The 15,829-nt window shown below is 36.4% G+C and overlaps 1 protein-coding gene across 1 annotated transcript in view; it reads left to right on the top strand.

The window, feature by feature from the left end:
- The window catches only part of LOC129711157 (protein unc-13 homolog A-like), a 162,571-nt gene that overhangs the window by 128,622 nt on the left and 18,120 nt on the right, over window positions 1-15,829 (top strand). The window contains exons 30-39 of the mRNA XM_055658609.1: window positions 545-688; window positions 1,716-1,793; window positions 3,027-3,104; window positions 4,054-4,142; window positions 5,954-6,106; window positions 8,285-8,408; window positions 9,266-9,271; window positions 13,943-13,972; window positions 14,114-14,170; window positions 15,263-15,343. Coding sequence (XP_055514584.1) covers window positions 545-688; window positions 1,716-1,793; window positions 3,027-3,104; window positions 4,054-4,142; window positions 5,954-6,106; window positions 8,285-8,408; window positions 9,266-9,271; window positions 13,943-13,972; window positions 14,114-14,170; window positions 15,263-15,343 — 840 coding nt within the window. The remainder of the gene's footprint in view (window positions 1-544; window positions 689-1,715; window positions 1,794-3,026; window positions 3,105-4,053; window positions 4,143-5,953; window positions 6,107-8,284; window positions 8,409-9,265; window positions 9,272-13,942; window positions 13,973-14,113; window positions 14,171-15,262; window positions 15,344-15,829) is intronic.

Genomic DNA, 15,829 nt, shown 5'->3' with positions numbered 1-15,829 from the left:
CCTCCATTGTTATCCAGTTGTTTGTGTAAGCATTTTTAAGCACTATCTTAATTTGTGATTCAATTTTCAATAAACAGTGTACAAACTGTACCTTCAAATTTCTCTCTTGTGCCTCTTATAGACTTACATCCATCTGTTTATATTGACTCTTCTCATTGTTCCCACCAAAATGTAATAGTCTGGTTTTCTCATATATTCCCTTCTCTCCAACTCCCATTTCACCATCTTGTATATCTCTTTGACATTTATCACATTCTTCTTCATAGTTCACCATGTACACGTTTTAAGTCATCCACAAATTTAGAAATTGCTTTCCGTAGTCCCAACTATAAAGTAAAGTTAATAAGTTAACAAAAGCAGAGGTACTTGTACCAACTCCTGGAGAACTTCAATGTATACTTTCCTTCATTCTGAGAACAATCGTTCAATTCTATTATCTGTTTCAATAATTTTCCATCTAAGATGAAAGCAGACTGTGTAAATAGATTTATTATCAAATGATCAAATGAAAATCAAAATTAATTTCCTTTATTTTTAACCGCAGTTCCAGCAAACATCAGAACATGCCCTCTTCTCCTGTTCTGTCGTGGATGTCTTCTCGCAATTGAACCAGAGTTTTGAAATTATTAAGAAGCTAGAATGCCCTGATCCTAAAATAGTGGGACATTACATGAGAAGATTTGCCAAGGTAAAGAATGAGTCTTTATGAACATATTAGGTGAAAAGACATCAAACTATATTCAAATTTCAGCCTCACTGCTGTCGAGGCTTTCCTTATCAAATACAAGGACTTACAATAATATTTCTGTATGTCATCGATATCTATTGGCCAGAGTTTTATTATTTTTTACTAGCATTACTGCCTGATTGTAGAGCATGATACATCTGTTTGTCTCTCAGTAGATTCACCCCATGGATCTTAGTTTAAGCTTGCCATCTTGTTAATGCCAGCTCCTGATTTTATACTGGTGCCATTGTGCAAACTGCTTCAGATTGGGGTAGAGAAGAGTAACGTAGGTTCTTTTTGTCTGGCACTTCGACTCTTTGATTTCTGGAGCTACAATAATAAGACATTGATGCAGTGGTAGAGCTGCTGCCTCCCAGCACCAGCGACCTGGGTTTGATCCTGAGTATGGGTGTTGTCTATGCGGAGCTTGTATGTTCAACCTGTGACAGCGTGGGCTTTCTCTGGGTGCTTCAGTTTCCTTCCACATTCCAAAGGCATGCAGGTTTATAGGGTAAATGCCGTCTGTAAATAGACCCTAGTGTAAATTGACCCTAGCGAATGTGGGATTACATACAACTAGTGTACCGTTGATGGTCGGCGTGGACTCCGTGGTCCGAAGGGCCTGTTTCCATACTGTATCTTTAAATTAAACTAAGAATTATTTCTTAAATAATAAGCCTGGCTTAATGGAAATGAGCACCATATAATTAATGTACCAGCAATAATATTCTTTTAAATTTCATGCACGCCCATCCCTTCTCTTTGCCCTTAGAAATGATAGATGCCTGGTACAAACACTGATGATTCCTTTTAAATATCTGTACATCCAAAAATGTTAGGTGGCATGATATTCATTGAAGAATATGATAAAAAAATTGCACTCTGGTTCATTATTCCAATATCAACATTTATTTCCCTTTTAAAGTATTTTTATAGTTTGTGTGCAAAGAAAACAATTTTTTAAATAAATATAAATTTTATTTTTCAGACAATTAGCAATGTGCTATTGCAGTATTCTGAGATAATAGCGAAGGATTACGCATCGTATTGTTCAAAGGAGAAAGTGGTAATCTATTCTAATATTCTGTAACCTATCAGCACTATAGAATTGAAGTCGGAATATTGGTAAACACTGCACTTGTATGAGCATCTATGAGAAGAAATTATTTTGTTTTTATTATTTCTCCCATTTCTTACCTTTCTCCTCTTTGAATGTTTGGTTTAATGTTTTCCACTCTAGTATTAAAATGTTGTGCTAATTTTACTAATATTTAATAAAATGGCACTGTTGTATCTTAATACCAGACATTTTAAGACAAAAAGTCATCCCTCTGTTCTTTGAACGTTTGCAAAATTCAACAGCAAAAATTGGCTTAAAGTTCTCTTGGGACTCACTTTGGGCCAGGAAATAAATATTGCAGAAGTTTCAACAAATATCATCTTTTTTTTTTTAAATATTTTATTTTATTAGAAGTAAGTACAGTCATATGGCACAAAAGTGCCTAATATATATTTTCATAATACATTTTATGTACAACTTTTTTTTTGTTACATTGAAAAAAGATTAGAATAAGAAAAAGAAGTTAGATAGTAAAGAATAGAAAGATGTGATATATATAGTGTGTGAAGAAAGAAAACGAGTAAATGAAGAAAGTTGAGAGAGAAAATAAAGAAAAGAAAATAAAATAAAAAAGAAAAGGAGATCATTATTTATAATCTTGACCAACCCTCGTCCAGTCCTGAAACAGTTATTTTTTACAATTGTGTTGCACCATATGATTCCAAAAAAACGACGAATGGAGACCAACTCGTTATGAATTGGTCTGATTTATCCATTAGGAGGAATCGCTTTTCCTCAAGATGAGCGGTGTCCAACATACTTGCAATCCACAAATGTTATCTTTAAAAGTATTGTTTCAGCAATGGCAAATGTAGAAAGCTATTATAAATCCATGATTCAATCATTGGTATCTTGGTATAGTTCCACTTCTTTATGCCCCTAAAAATGATCATGGGGACACCAGTAAGGTAGACTCTACTATCCCAATAAAGTCTCCAACACCTTGCTAGTGTTCTGCCATTTCATATTTTAAGTTATTTCTCAATCCTTAAGAAATGCGCATGAGTTTTATAATCCTTTTACACATTCAATAGAACTGTAATGCATTTTTAGACATCATTGTTATTTGTTCGGGGCAGGCCAACATTGATTGTACTTGTAAGCCAATCTATGGCATTTTATGTAAAGCTAAAAGCCTATAACCATAGAAATAATTACTGATACAATAACATTTTATAGCCATGTATCCTGATGAACAACATTCAGCAGCTACGAGTGCAACTGGAGAAGATGTTTGAAGCAATGGGAGGAAAAGATGTAAGATTATGAAATTCTTAATTTATTTTTAGTTTTAAATCTTTTATGATTTCTAATTTAACGAATTACATTTCTTATCAACCTTTAATCTCCTGTTATGTTTCACAATATTTCACCTGTCAAAAGAAATCCAAAGATTGCGAGTGTCATAATGGTGTTACCATGCAAATTCTACCGTCTATGACATTGATTGATGAATTAAGCATTTATTGGCTAAACGGGTGGTTCGGCCCAGCTTGTCCATGCTGGCCAAGCTCTCTCACTGAGCTAGTCCCAATTGCCTGCCCCATGCCAATATTCCGGAAAATCTTTCCAATGCACTTACCTGGCCAAGAATCTTTTAAATGTTATAATAGTACCATACGTGCTGGTTCTATGTGAACAAGTTGTTCTTCGCGTCCCTTTTGGTATATTTGGTCCATAGAAAGAAAATATTGTCTCCTATGTACATTATTTTTAATGTTACAAAAATATGAACACGCACTCAGCTGGAGTGTTCCCAACTATCAAAATATAACTGACCTAAATTAAACTGGAGGGCAACTGTTAGTGTTGATACCATTAGCATGGTATCATTTGTTTTTAATGTTACTGTACTATTGTCACTTTCCTTTGATTGATATGTGATTTCTAATGGTTCTTGCACCAGTAATCGCTATAAATAATGCACATTGCTCATTCCAGAACAGTGCTTCAGATACAAGTCCATGCATGGATGCATTGTCCTGATAGGCTTGTACATTTATGAAGAAGGTAAAACACTAAGAAAGTAGTATACTAAATGCGGTTAAGCTCATTATGATAGTTGCTTTTGACATTCAACTTCATTCTTTATTTTAGTTCAGTGCGCTGAATCACCATGTTCAGCTTGGCTAATGGTTTTCAGAATGCATGCCTGTATTTCAGAATGTTTGCTATGTGTACTGTAAATGCATGTCTGTATTTGCAGCTGAATTCAGAAGCCAGTGACATTTTAAAAGAGCTGCAAATAAAACTCAACAATGTGCTGGATGATCTCAGCAGAGTGTTTGCATTAAGGTAGGGATATCAAAAATCTTATAGGATTTAAGGTACGTGTGCAATTAATCATAATCGGGTATATAAAGAAACTTAGGCAAAGATATTTAAGATATGGGTGTTTCTGTAAATAAGGGTACCAACCTAGCCAAATTTGAAAGTTATTAAAACACAATGAAATATCACAGGAATAAAAATGGGCCTTTTGAGCTAATTTGTGATCAAAATTTGACCAAAATTTAATATTTTTCAAAATTTGAAAAAAAAGATTTTTTTTAAATTTATAAAACTAACAAGACATGGGACACTTACTGATTTTGAAGCTCCCTTACAAAATGTCAGCACCTAACCCATCACGTGGCCCCTAGTTCATGCCAGGGTCAATGCTTGGCATCACCACCTCCCTCTGCAATTGGACACTGGATTTCCTCACCAACAGACCACAGTCTGTTAGGATCAACAACCTCACCTCCTCCACTAACACTGAACACCGGCGTGCCACAGGGCTGTGTGCTCAGCCCTCTCCTCTACTCCCTCTTCACCTATGACTGCGTCCCTTAGTATGGCTCCAACGCCATCATAAAATTTGCCGATGTCACAATGGTGGTAGGACTGATCAGGGACAACAACGAAACAGCCTATAGGGAGGAGATCCAGAACCTGGCAGCCTGGTGTACCAATAATAACCTCGTCCTCAACTCTAAGAAGACGAAGGAAATCATCGTTGACTTCAGGAAGACCAGAGGTGGCAGACATACCGCCATCCACATAAACGGAACTGAGGTGGAGCGCGTCTCCAACTACAAATTCCTCGGGGTACACATCTCAGAGGATCTGTCCTGGTCCCTCAATACCACCAAACTGATCAAAAAGGCACAGCAGCGCCTTTACTTTCTGAGGAGGCTTAAGAAAGCTCACCTGTCCCCCCAGACCCAACTTCTACCGCTGTACCATCGAATGCATCCTGACCACCTGCTTCACGGTATGGTACAGCAGCTGCACCACAGTTGACAGGAAGGCACTGCAACGGGTGGTGAAAACCGCCGCACAGCACATCATCGGTGCCCCGCTCCCTGCCATTTGTGCAATGACAATAAAGTTGAATTGAATTGAATTGAATATAATCGCATTGTTTAAATTTAAAATATAAATCGCGAATGCAAAAAAACCCCGTTATAGCGCTCTGAATAGCATTGACAACGGGAGGGACTACAGAATGAGACATCGCTAAAATAGGTGAGCAAACTAGATTTTTATTTCATGATTTTAAGTTCTATTCATTTTTCAATATTAAGTATTTTAATGGAAAGCTTAAACACAAAATATAAACAATAAAAAAAGAAACAATAAATATAAAAACGGTTCACACATGACACATTTCACACGTGACCAAAGAGGCTGCTGCAAAAACTTGGGACATCAGAAAACCATCTAATCGGGTGATAAATGATAAAAATCATAAGCATCAGAATTTGGCTTGTATAGTTATTTAATTGCAAAATCAATTGCAAAAGTTATATATAATCTCCCAAGCTAGATACATCAACCTGATTGGTTCTTTGCATCTTAATCAAGCAAGTGCGGGCAGGAGTGTGTCGTGTGGATGGGATCTAACTCATTTTAGTCCATTCCATTCAGTCAATCAATAATATTTCAATGAGAGCTACTAGTCATTTATTTCATATTATTTTCTTAGTATTTAGCTTTTACTTTAACAGTTACAAAGGCAATAGTATCTCAAAAAGGGCAAATGTGCAACATTTTATGCCTTTGTTTTTCTTAAAGAATGATTTATGTTTAATGCTGTATTTAACATCCTTGCTTATATTCAGTTTTCAGCCTCATGTTGAGGAATGTGTAAAGCAGATGGGAGATATTCTCAGCCAGGTGAAAGGAACTGGAAATGTGCCTGCCAGTACTTGCAACAGTGTGGCCCAGGATGCTGACAATGTTCTCCAGCCACTCATGGACTTACTAGATAGCAAGTTAGTCAACATTTTCTCAATTTTTAAATTAGCATGTTTGCTGAGTTCGGCATGGACACTGAACCTGCACTGCACTCTCCTCCTTCAAAGCTAACATGTAAAAGAAGCCATCTGTGTGGAGTTTGCACATTCTCTCTGTTACCGCGTGGGTTTCTTCTGGGTGCTAAAGTTTCTTCCCACATTCCAAAGACGTGGGTTTGTAAGTTAATTGTCCTCTGTAAAATTGACCCTAGGGTGTAGGGATTGGGATAACATGTGAAAGTGGGATAACGTAGAACGAATGTGAAAGGGTGGTCAATGGTGAGCATGGACTCAGTGAGCCAAAGAGCCCGTTTCCATTCTGTATCGATCAATCAATCAAAAGCAATCTTTGCTTTCTTGATGTCAATGGAAATAAAAATCTAGTGAGGTGTTGACACAGCGAGCAAAATTGACATTGTCATTTTTATTTACTGTTACCAAAGGTTAAAGTTACCAGGGCGATCTTGGGGAAGAAAGGCATTATACCACATGCCATCTGCATTTCAAAACTGAATGAACTAAAGTTAGTTAGAATCCAAAGGAGCCAAGTGGTTACTTTTACATGTTAGTTGTCATAAAATGAAATAAAAAAACCATGAAATCTACTTTGATTCTATCCTTTTGAAACTTTCACAATATATTCAAAGGGAGAATAATGCATGAAATAGTGCAAAAGGGAAGTCTCTAAATTATTTTTAAATATAAGCAATGTATCATGCATATACTCTGATGGGTTTAGGCTGTGTCTCAGCGGTAGTACTGATATCTCCCACTGAGAAGATTGTGGACTCCCACTCAAAAGACTTGAGCAGAAAATTTAAGTTGACACTCTAATAGAGTTCTGACAAAATGTGGCATTGCTGATGTTGATTTTTGGATGAGATGTTAAACCAAAGTTGCATCCGTCCCTGAGGTGATCATTATTTGCACAGATCATGGATATGCTCCTCAATAATTAATCTAATATTTATTCCTCAACTAAAATCATATAGGCCAGATGATCGCATTGCTATTATAAGCATATGAATTATGAGCTTGAGTTGGCCACTCAATTTCTCAAGCCTGCTCCACTGTTTAATAAGTTTATACTGATCTGGCTTATTTCCTGGATTATAACTGTGATTATATTTCAGAAAAAAAGCCATTCATGAAGGGCTTTTCTGAAATCAAGAAAATCAGTGTATAAATGTGTTGCTTAACTTCTTTATGGCATCAATTAGTTATATATTTTAGTGGCAGAAACTGCTGTTCGATAGATCTAAAGGCTTTCTGATCCCAGCACCGGGACTAGCTTCATCTACCTTCCAGATATTGCACAGATTTTACCCAGCTCAGCCAACTGTTTGCTAAAATTATTCAATTATTCTAATCTAGGGTGAAATTTACATTATCTCTTCCAAAATTCTTTATTCCAGAATGCATTCTCTCATTCAGCAGCTCTCAGGCTTTCACTTTCTCAAATTTTAAAATTCATTTTTGTGTTCAAATATTTCCATTGTCTCTCCTGTCTTTTGTCCGTTTAACTTTATCTACCCAACCTTTCTCTGTGTTCTTTGTACATCTCCAAGTGTGGCTTTGCACAATTCTGATTGCTTCACTACATCTTTGCACTCTCACCTGCCTTGGACCGGTGGTATCAAGTTTCATTTTAGAAGTTCTGCACCTCTAAACATTATAGCAGGTGAAAAACCTTTCCTGTAACCACCCCGCAGAAATGACCCACCATTGTCTCTTTAGAACACAGTTTGTTAGTTTCACCGTAGTTGATCATTAAAATTGCCACGTAATCGCTTCTATTGACACGGGCAATTTCTCCATTAAACAATATAACATTCAGCCTTTAGTAGTTTTAGCTTACAATAACAAAAATAAATGTAGTGCTATTGAAAAGACCATCATTTTTTAAAATCCTGCATGAAAAAACGAATTTTGTTATGGCGAATATGAAACTCTAGCCACTAACCCCCTTTCCCCCCCCCCCCCACCATTGACATGATTTTTAAAATGCTATTTTATATAACACAAGGTTACTTAGAAACACAACTAATGCCTAATAGCAGACTATCTATACTGTGGCTGAGTTGAAGGTGCTACGTAAAACTACATTGACTAGGTGTTAGTTTGAATACTGGTGCACACACTTGCTTCCTCTTCCAGTTTGACCCTGTTCGCAAAGATCTGCGAGAAAACAGTGTTGAAGCGCGTTCTGAAAGAATTGTGGAAGATTGTAATGAACACAATGGAGAAAACTATTGTCCTGCCACCTTTAACTGATCAAACGGTAAGCAGCAATTTCTACATTTCAATCATTGTTTGTGACTTAGTGGGATATCGCAACAAATTCATTCAGGGGCCAATTCAACCAATTGCAGGATTGATCTGCAATGGCTGTGCAAGTGTTCATGTCAAATGTATTGTTAATGCTTTTTATTACATCATGATTTAGTTGCATCATAGGAGGGAAAATCTTCCACGTGGATTGGGTTGCCGACTTGATAGTTCTTAATGTATTATCTCAGTTAAGGAATTGATAAATGTAAAATTAAAATATACTTCCAAACATTATTCTTACTTGGTAATGCCACAATTATGGAAAATGTTGGAAAAAAACAAAAAACTGACTGTTCCTTACATTATATAGGTTCCTTAAGTAAGGCCTGAGCTGGAGAAAAAGAATTAAATCCCTTTGCTCTAGATATCTTGCTAGCTTTAAAAACTAATGGGAACAAACGTTATGTGAATCATTGTTGTAATTGCTTAATTCTTTCAGGATCTTAGGCATTTTTGCATCATTAAAATATAAAATGTTGTTACAAAAGCATTATGTGCACAGATGAATTTTACATTCTTTACCATGTAAATGTTTTTTAAAGCAGTGCAATCAAGATCCATTTGAAATAATAGATTTTAAGTAATTCAGATATTTACATCTCTGATCTTTATTGACAGTGCCTTTATTGATTTTTTTTTAAATAATTAAGATTTGGCAATTTACCAAAGGGCCACAGAATCTAATAAGTTTTTTTAATGTTTATAAAATCAACTAATTTAAAAAGTTGCATAAAACTAGAAAAGTAATTTAAGTACACTGGTCTGATTATCGTTTTCTTTAATTGTTTTGCTCTCTGATTATGGCAGATGATTGTAAGTACAGCACTATGTGTCTGTCTGTCTGCTGTACGTTTAATAGAATTAGTCAGTAATGTGTGTGGCTGCGCTCGTTAGTGTATGCTGCCACAAGCTGGTGCACATGGCTGACTCTGGTTAATAATAACAACCTCTGCTGGGTTCCCATACCTGAAATTTCCCCTTGTTTTGTCACTTAAATGTTTGCTCTTTTGGATTTTTTTTAAATCTGTCAAAAGTGTGTTGTATGTTTACAGCTCAATTCTGGATGTGTACATCAAGGAAATGTCTATCTTTGTAAAAGCTAACTGCTTGTATTTTTTGAAATGGTATTTTGTGTATCATTTGCTACCACTATTTAATTAATAGCTGCGGTATATGTTTTAAACTGCTGGCTGATTCTTTTTCTGCAAGAGTTGCCCTGCATCTGAAATGTATCTGCAATTATGTTTTATTCATTATTTGTAATAAGAGCTGGCAACAATGAAAAATGCTGCAATCTTAATCTAAAATTGTTTTTTAAGTACAGTCGGAATATAACCGTTTACCTCTTATTTGCTTTGATCATTGAGGAGGTGCAAGATTAGGTGATAGGCACGGAACATATGCAGGTTATTTGTGATTAAAGGATCCTTTTACAACTGATGCTCACAAACACCGAGTAATTTTGAATTGTGTAAGAAATTGCTTCAAGCAAGCACTATGGATAATAAATATAAGTTTGACAAAAAATTCAAAACAAAAAATGCATTGGAGTACAACGCTTGTGTACAGCCCAATTTGGGTAAAAATTGCGATTGTGAAATCAGATTCTCCTTGGATATTTTCAACCATGGTTTGATAACCTTTTGTTAAAGTGTGTTTTTTTGTTGTATCAGCGTATTTTTGATGATCAGCGTGGATTCAGTGGGCCAAAGGGCCTGGTTTCATGCTGTATCTCTTAACTAAACCAAATATAAATGATTTTAGGAAGAAAATCTGCAAATTAAAATGTCGTCTTACAAGCAATAGTTTTGATATTTGGTCACAATGCAAAATAATTTTATTTTTGTACATTAAATGGTGTATTCTGGTATGCATAGGATCTTTAGCAGCGCTTCTTTTGACTTTAAATAAATTAGGAAAATACTAACATTTCTGATCCAGACTGTAAGATAAATTGAGTTCTATGCAACACATAAACCAAAAGAATGTTGAGGTGCTTTGCCAGCTCCTGTTCAACCCAATAGAAATGCATCTAAAATAGCATAATTTGAAGGATCGTAAGTAGTGGCTAAGCGCAAAGAAGAGATTTATTATTTGTTACTAATTTTCTCTAAGAACAGCTAACTTCAGAAAATGTTCCAACATTCTATTACCTTTATTAATATTCATTGACTGAATGAAAGGATATTGCAAAATTAGCCTTAAGCATAATCTTCCTTGAGACTAGCTGTCAGACTCGGGTGATAGAATGTTTCTAGACATGTTCATTTTGATTGAGATTAGTCCAGAGGGCTGAACCACATACCGAACATAATTTTGTCCTACTGAAACTATGGTCTGCAATTTGTAATGAATAATTACTGTGAGAAAGCAGACCTTTTCATTAAAATGGATGCAATCTGTCATTATCTATAGAGCACACACATGCACAATTAAACGCAGATAGATAGATGTTGCAGAATGAAAGAAATAAAATGTTAGGTATTCCATCTAATTTCTAATTGAGATAATCTGAACTTTTAATTTGTTTTCGGGGATCTGGGCAGCACAAGCCAGGTCAGCATTTATTGCTCATCCCTCTGCCATGTAGAGATGGTTAAGCCACTGCCTTGAACCACTGCGGTCCTTCTGGTGAAGGGACATTCACTGTTCTGTTGGATAAGGAGTTCTACGATCTAGACCCAGTGATGATCACATAGCAAAAAAGGAAAGGGAGCATCGGGAACAAAGGGAACGTCTTCCCATACACCTGCTGCCCATTAGTGTCATTGCAGTTCATGTTCTTCTGAATTGGTGTAACTTGGATCTTATGATCAATAACTTCCCTATGTTTAGAACACAAAGTGCTGGAGTAACTCAGCAGGTAGGGCAGCATCTCTGGAGGACCCCTAGAGAGGTGACATTTTGGGCTGGGACCCTTCCTCAGACCCAGGTTTGCTACCGATGTTCTCACCCAGACGTCTGTCAACTATAGTTTCTTGTTTGCACTTCCCTTTGTTTATTTGTAGTGTTAAACTGAGGCACCATAAAATTTGAGCAAAAGTGCTGGAGAAATGCAGCATGTCAAGCAGCATTTATGGAGGGAATGAACATTTAGGCGACATTTAGGGTCGAGATCCAAATCGGTCTGAATCTGAACCCGAAATGTCTCAAACCAAAATGATTCCTATCCATTCCCTCCACAGATATTGCCTGACCTGCTGAGTTACTCCTGCACTTCGTGTTTTACTGTAGAATAATAACAGCCATTCATTTAGGTGTTATCTCCATTGTCTATTTTTTTCTGACATGCGATATCCTGGGGATGAAATAAACAGTGTGGAAGATAGTCACGACCATCCTGAGCACACAGAGGGTTTAATACAAATTTATTCCAAAAAAATACAAATGCCTTCTACAATTATGTGGTGAAAATAGATATGCTTGTGTGAGTACCCAGCAACACATTTCTCCCACAAAACATTTATTTTGTTTCCAATGTTTACACAAATTACCAGTTACCACTAAATTCACAACATGATAAAGTTGCCTTGTCAGATCACAGAATATATAGCAGGTACAATTAAATGTTCATTAACATTTTAAAGCACAGAGTCTCTTCTCAGTTCTCAATTATTTAAGTCGGCAAGCCAAAAATATATATTGTGATGTAAATGAAGATTCTCTGACAGAACAGAGGATAAATTGGTATAGATTGGCATGGAATCTAAACAACAGTGCCATTACATTTCTGTCATCAGGCAGACATGAGCCACTCTGTCTAAAATTTGCATCTAATTGTTCTTGTGTGTTAAATGAGGATAATTTGGGCAATTGTCCATTCAAATTGTGTTTATCCATCATCCTTATCTTCCGAACTTACACTCATTCCTGGTTAAGGACTGCTAGGATTTTACATTTTGTCTTTGTTTTTTCAAACCTCTGCTAATTTCTCCACTCCTCCCTGAGACATTTATGCCTCTTCTGATTTCTAGCACAGCTCCGATTTTTAATTGTTCCATTCTGGACAGCTGTGAATTCATGCTCTCAAGATGGCTACCCATTAATTCCTTTCCTGTCTCTTCCTGTCTCTTCACCTCTGTACTTTGCACCATCTGGGAAGAGGTACAGGAGCATTAGCTGCAAAACCAGCAGGATGCTCCTCAGCTTCTTCCCGCAGGCAATAAGACTGATAAACGGACTTTGCCCCCTGCCAAAGTATCGCGCACCAACCACCAACCTGGACACACTGCAGAAGAGCCACTGTCGTGCCGCTGCCGATCGGAACGCCTGTTGATGTTTAGTAGAGAGTAGAGTGTTTAATTTGTTCATGATATATGTATATTTATTTCTATTTATTTTTTACTGCACACTGAATGGACACTGGTTGAGCAACTTTTTTTTGTTTCCTCTGGGTATGTGAGTACTCAGGAAAATGACAATAAAGATATACTATACTATACTTTTCAGATGCAATTTTGTTGAAGCTTTTGCTCACCTGCTCTAATGGGTCAGATCAGGCTAGACCAGGCCTTCTGTCTGGACCGTCTGCCTGCGGACCCAAACGCCTGTTCATATACTGATTGCGAGCCCCTACACCCAGTAAACGTCCAGTGTGGCAGCAGGCTTGAAACAGTATTATATCTCAGACACCATGTTCAGACCCCATGCAGTTCACCAGCCGTCAAAGGCTTTTAATTATTTTTAATTACAACTAATAGAGACATTTTAATTATTAATAGTTTAAAAAAAAATTATAATGATCAAAATGTAATTAAAATATCAATACGTAATTAAAACATTTAAATCAAAATGAATAAGTAAAGCCTTTATCTGCACTTTTATTTTGCACAGGGGCAAAATGTTGATTGCAGCCAAATAGTAGACAGTCTGATGTGCTGGCCCATGACTTTCAGCACATGCCAGAGTTCCGTATGTGACTAACACATGTGCAGAAATTCAAAATGATGGATAATCAGCAGTTTCCTTTCCTTTGGAAATATCAGTCAACACAATTCAGCACATTACCTCTGTGTAAGATTCTGTATCAAATTTTAGTTACTAGTCCTTTTGTGAAGTACCTTGGGATATTTTATTACGCTAAAGATGCTATATAAATGCATGTCACTGTTCTTCAGTTGATTCATGTAGTACGGTATTGCTACATCATGTTTTTGAGATTCTCAATACGCATATTGTTCTATTTTATTGAAGTCAACCTAAGCATAGCTTTGCCTGAATTTCCTGCCTAGTTCTATGTCTGTCAATCTTATCAGCTGCTGTTTTAAACATTTGTATTGTAGAACCTCAACTCCAGTTTAAATATAATAATACCATGTATCTTTATCAGATATTTAAGATGGATTTCACAGCCGTTTCATGTTTTAATTTAAAATAATTCTCTCCCTATATATAAGTGGTTACTATTATGTTTTTTTTGTCAATAACATTCTGCAATAAATAGATGAGCAATGTGTGAAAAGGTAATAAATATTCTCTTTTCAGGGAAGGGTGAAGCTTGTCTGTCACAGCGATGTAAGAAAATCATTTGGTGTTGAATGTGTCTGTGACTGTATTTTGAAAAAGTTTTGTGAAGTGCAAGATTGTTACAGCTTTTTTTAATACTATAATTTCAGCTGAGTATTGGCATTCATTGTATATGTTTCTTTTTCAAAGGGAACGCAACTTATTTTCAACGCTGCAAAAGAACTCGGGCAACTTTCAAAACTAAAGGTAGGAGTACAGTGCATCTTAATCTATATCTTTGCCAGTGTAACCATGGCAAGCATCCATCAGATGAAATAAACTCTAATATTTCTATTGCTCAGTGAATGTGATTCCAACCAGTACTTTAAATTATATTAAGTACAAGTGTAGTTTATCACACAATTATGTTGTAAGTCTAAACTTCCAATGATTTAGTTGTTTTTGAGACCGAAAACTAAATGTAAGAATGAAGTGCTTTCTTTGCGACTGCTGACTTTTCCAATATTATCCTATTAGTCTATTTTAATACACATTCTGCTAATTTGTTTTTGATCACTCAATTATAAGAATCTCCTAAAAGCTCATAGAAGGTTTTGTTGCGGTATTCGATAGAATAAGGCCCATTTGGGATCAAAGTATTATGTGGGCGCAGGTAGAGGACGTGAGGTTTAGTTTAGAGATACAGCATGGAAACGGGCACTTTGGCCCACCGTGTCCACGCTGACCACCAATCACACGTTCTATGTTATTCCACTTTCTCATAAACGCTCAACACATTAGGGGCAATTTACAGAACCCATTTAACCTACAAACCTGCACATCTTTGGGAAGTGGGAGGAAACTGGAGAACCCGGAGGAAGCCTACGTGGTCACATAGAGAACATGAAAACTTCACACAGTAAGCACCCGAGGTCAGATTGAACCCGGTCTCTGCCGTGTGAGGCAGCAACTCTACCTGCTGCGCCATCGTCTTAAATTAATACTTCTCATCTTTATTCAGTGAGGAGAAGGACATTATAGTAAAATAATCCCTAGTGCCAGATGAGACGTATTGACCTGCTGATAAGGGAGACAAGAGAAAGGACTGGTGAGGCCACGATAGATTTTTAGCACTTTACTAGCTGCAGATGAGGTACTTTGTGACTGGAGGGCAAGAAATGTGATACTTTAATTCAAGTACCTTTATTCATTTTAATGTGATAGGAAAATTATTGGAAAAAATAAGGAAATAGAAAAAATTAATGAGAAATTCCATTAGTTTCATGACTTTTATTTTGTTATTTTGATGTATGCTTTATTGTCCTTTATGATAAATTACTGTCTGATTGTACTTTTCAGGATCATATGGTCAGAGAAGAAGCCAAAAGTCTTTCCCCCAAACAGTGTGCTGTAGTGGAGCTTGCACTTGATACTATTAAGGTAATCAATACTTGTATTTCATAAACAATTTGTCCTTACAGTTTCTATGTGTAGACGCTCTTACACTACAAGTTTTTCGAAGCAGCGCTATTCAATATAGAAATTCTACAGAGAAAAGTAAAATTAACAATGTTAGATGTTCAGGAACATGAGATATTGGTGAAATATCTAGTATCAGATGACTGTGCATCATTACATATCATTTAGTTGGAGTGGTAAATGGATGAGATTATATTGCAGACATAATAAATTACAAATGCTGGAATCTTGAACAAAACACAAAGTGCTGGAGGAACTCAGTGGGTCAGGGCACTATTTGGGACAAGGGCACGTATTAAGATTGTGTTGCAATCTAATACATTCAGACTTCAGATGTTATGGCTGTACAAACCATTGTGAGGCCACAGTTGGAGTATCATGTTCAGTTTTGGTCACCTTGCTATAGGAAAGATGTTGTTAAGCTGGAAAGAGTGCAGAGAAGATTTA

This window comes from Leucoraja erinacea, chromosome 29 (genome assembly GCF_028641065.1).
Source record: "Leucoraja erinacea ecotype New England chromosome 29, Leri_hhj_1, whole genome shotgun sequence".
NCBI classification, from domain to species: Eukaryota; Metazoa; Chordata; class Chondrichthyes; order Rajiformes; family Rajidae; genus Leucoraja; species Leucoraja erinaceus.
This window is presented reverse-complemented; position numbering and strand designations above follow the sequence as displayed.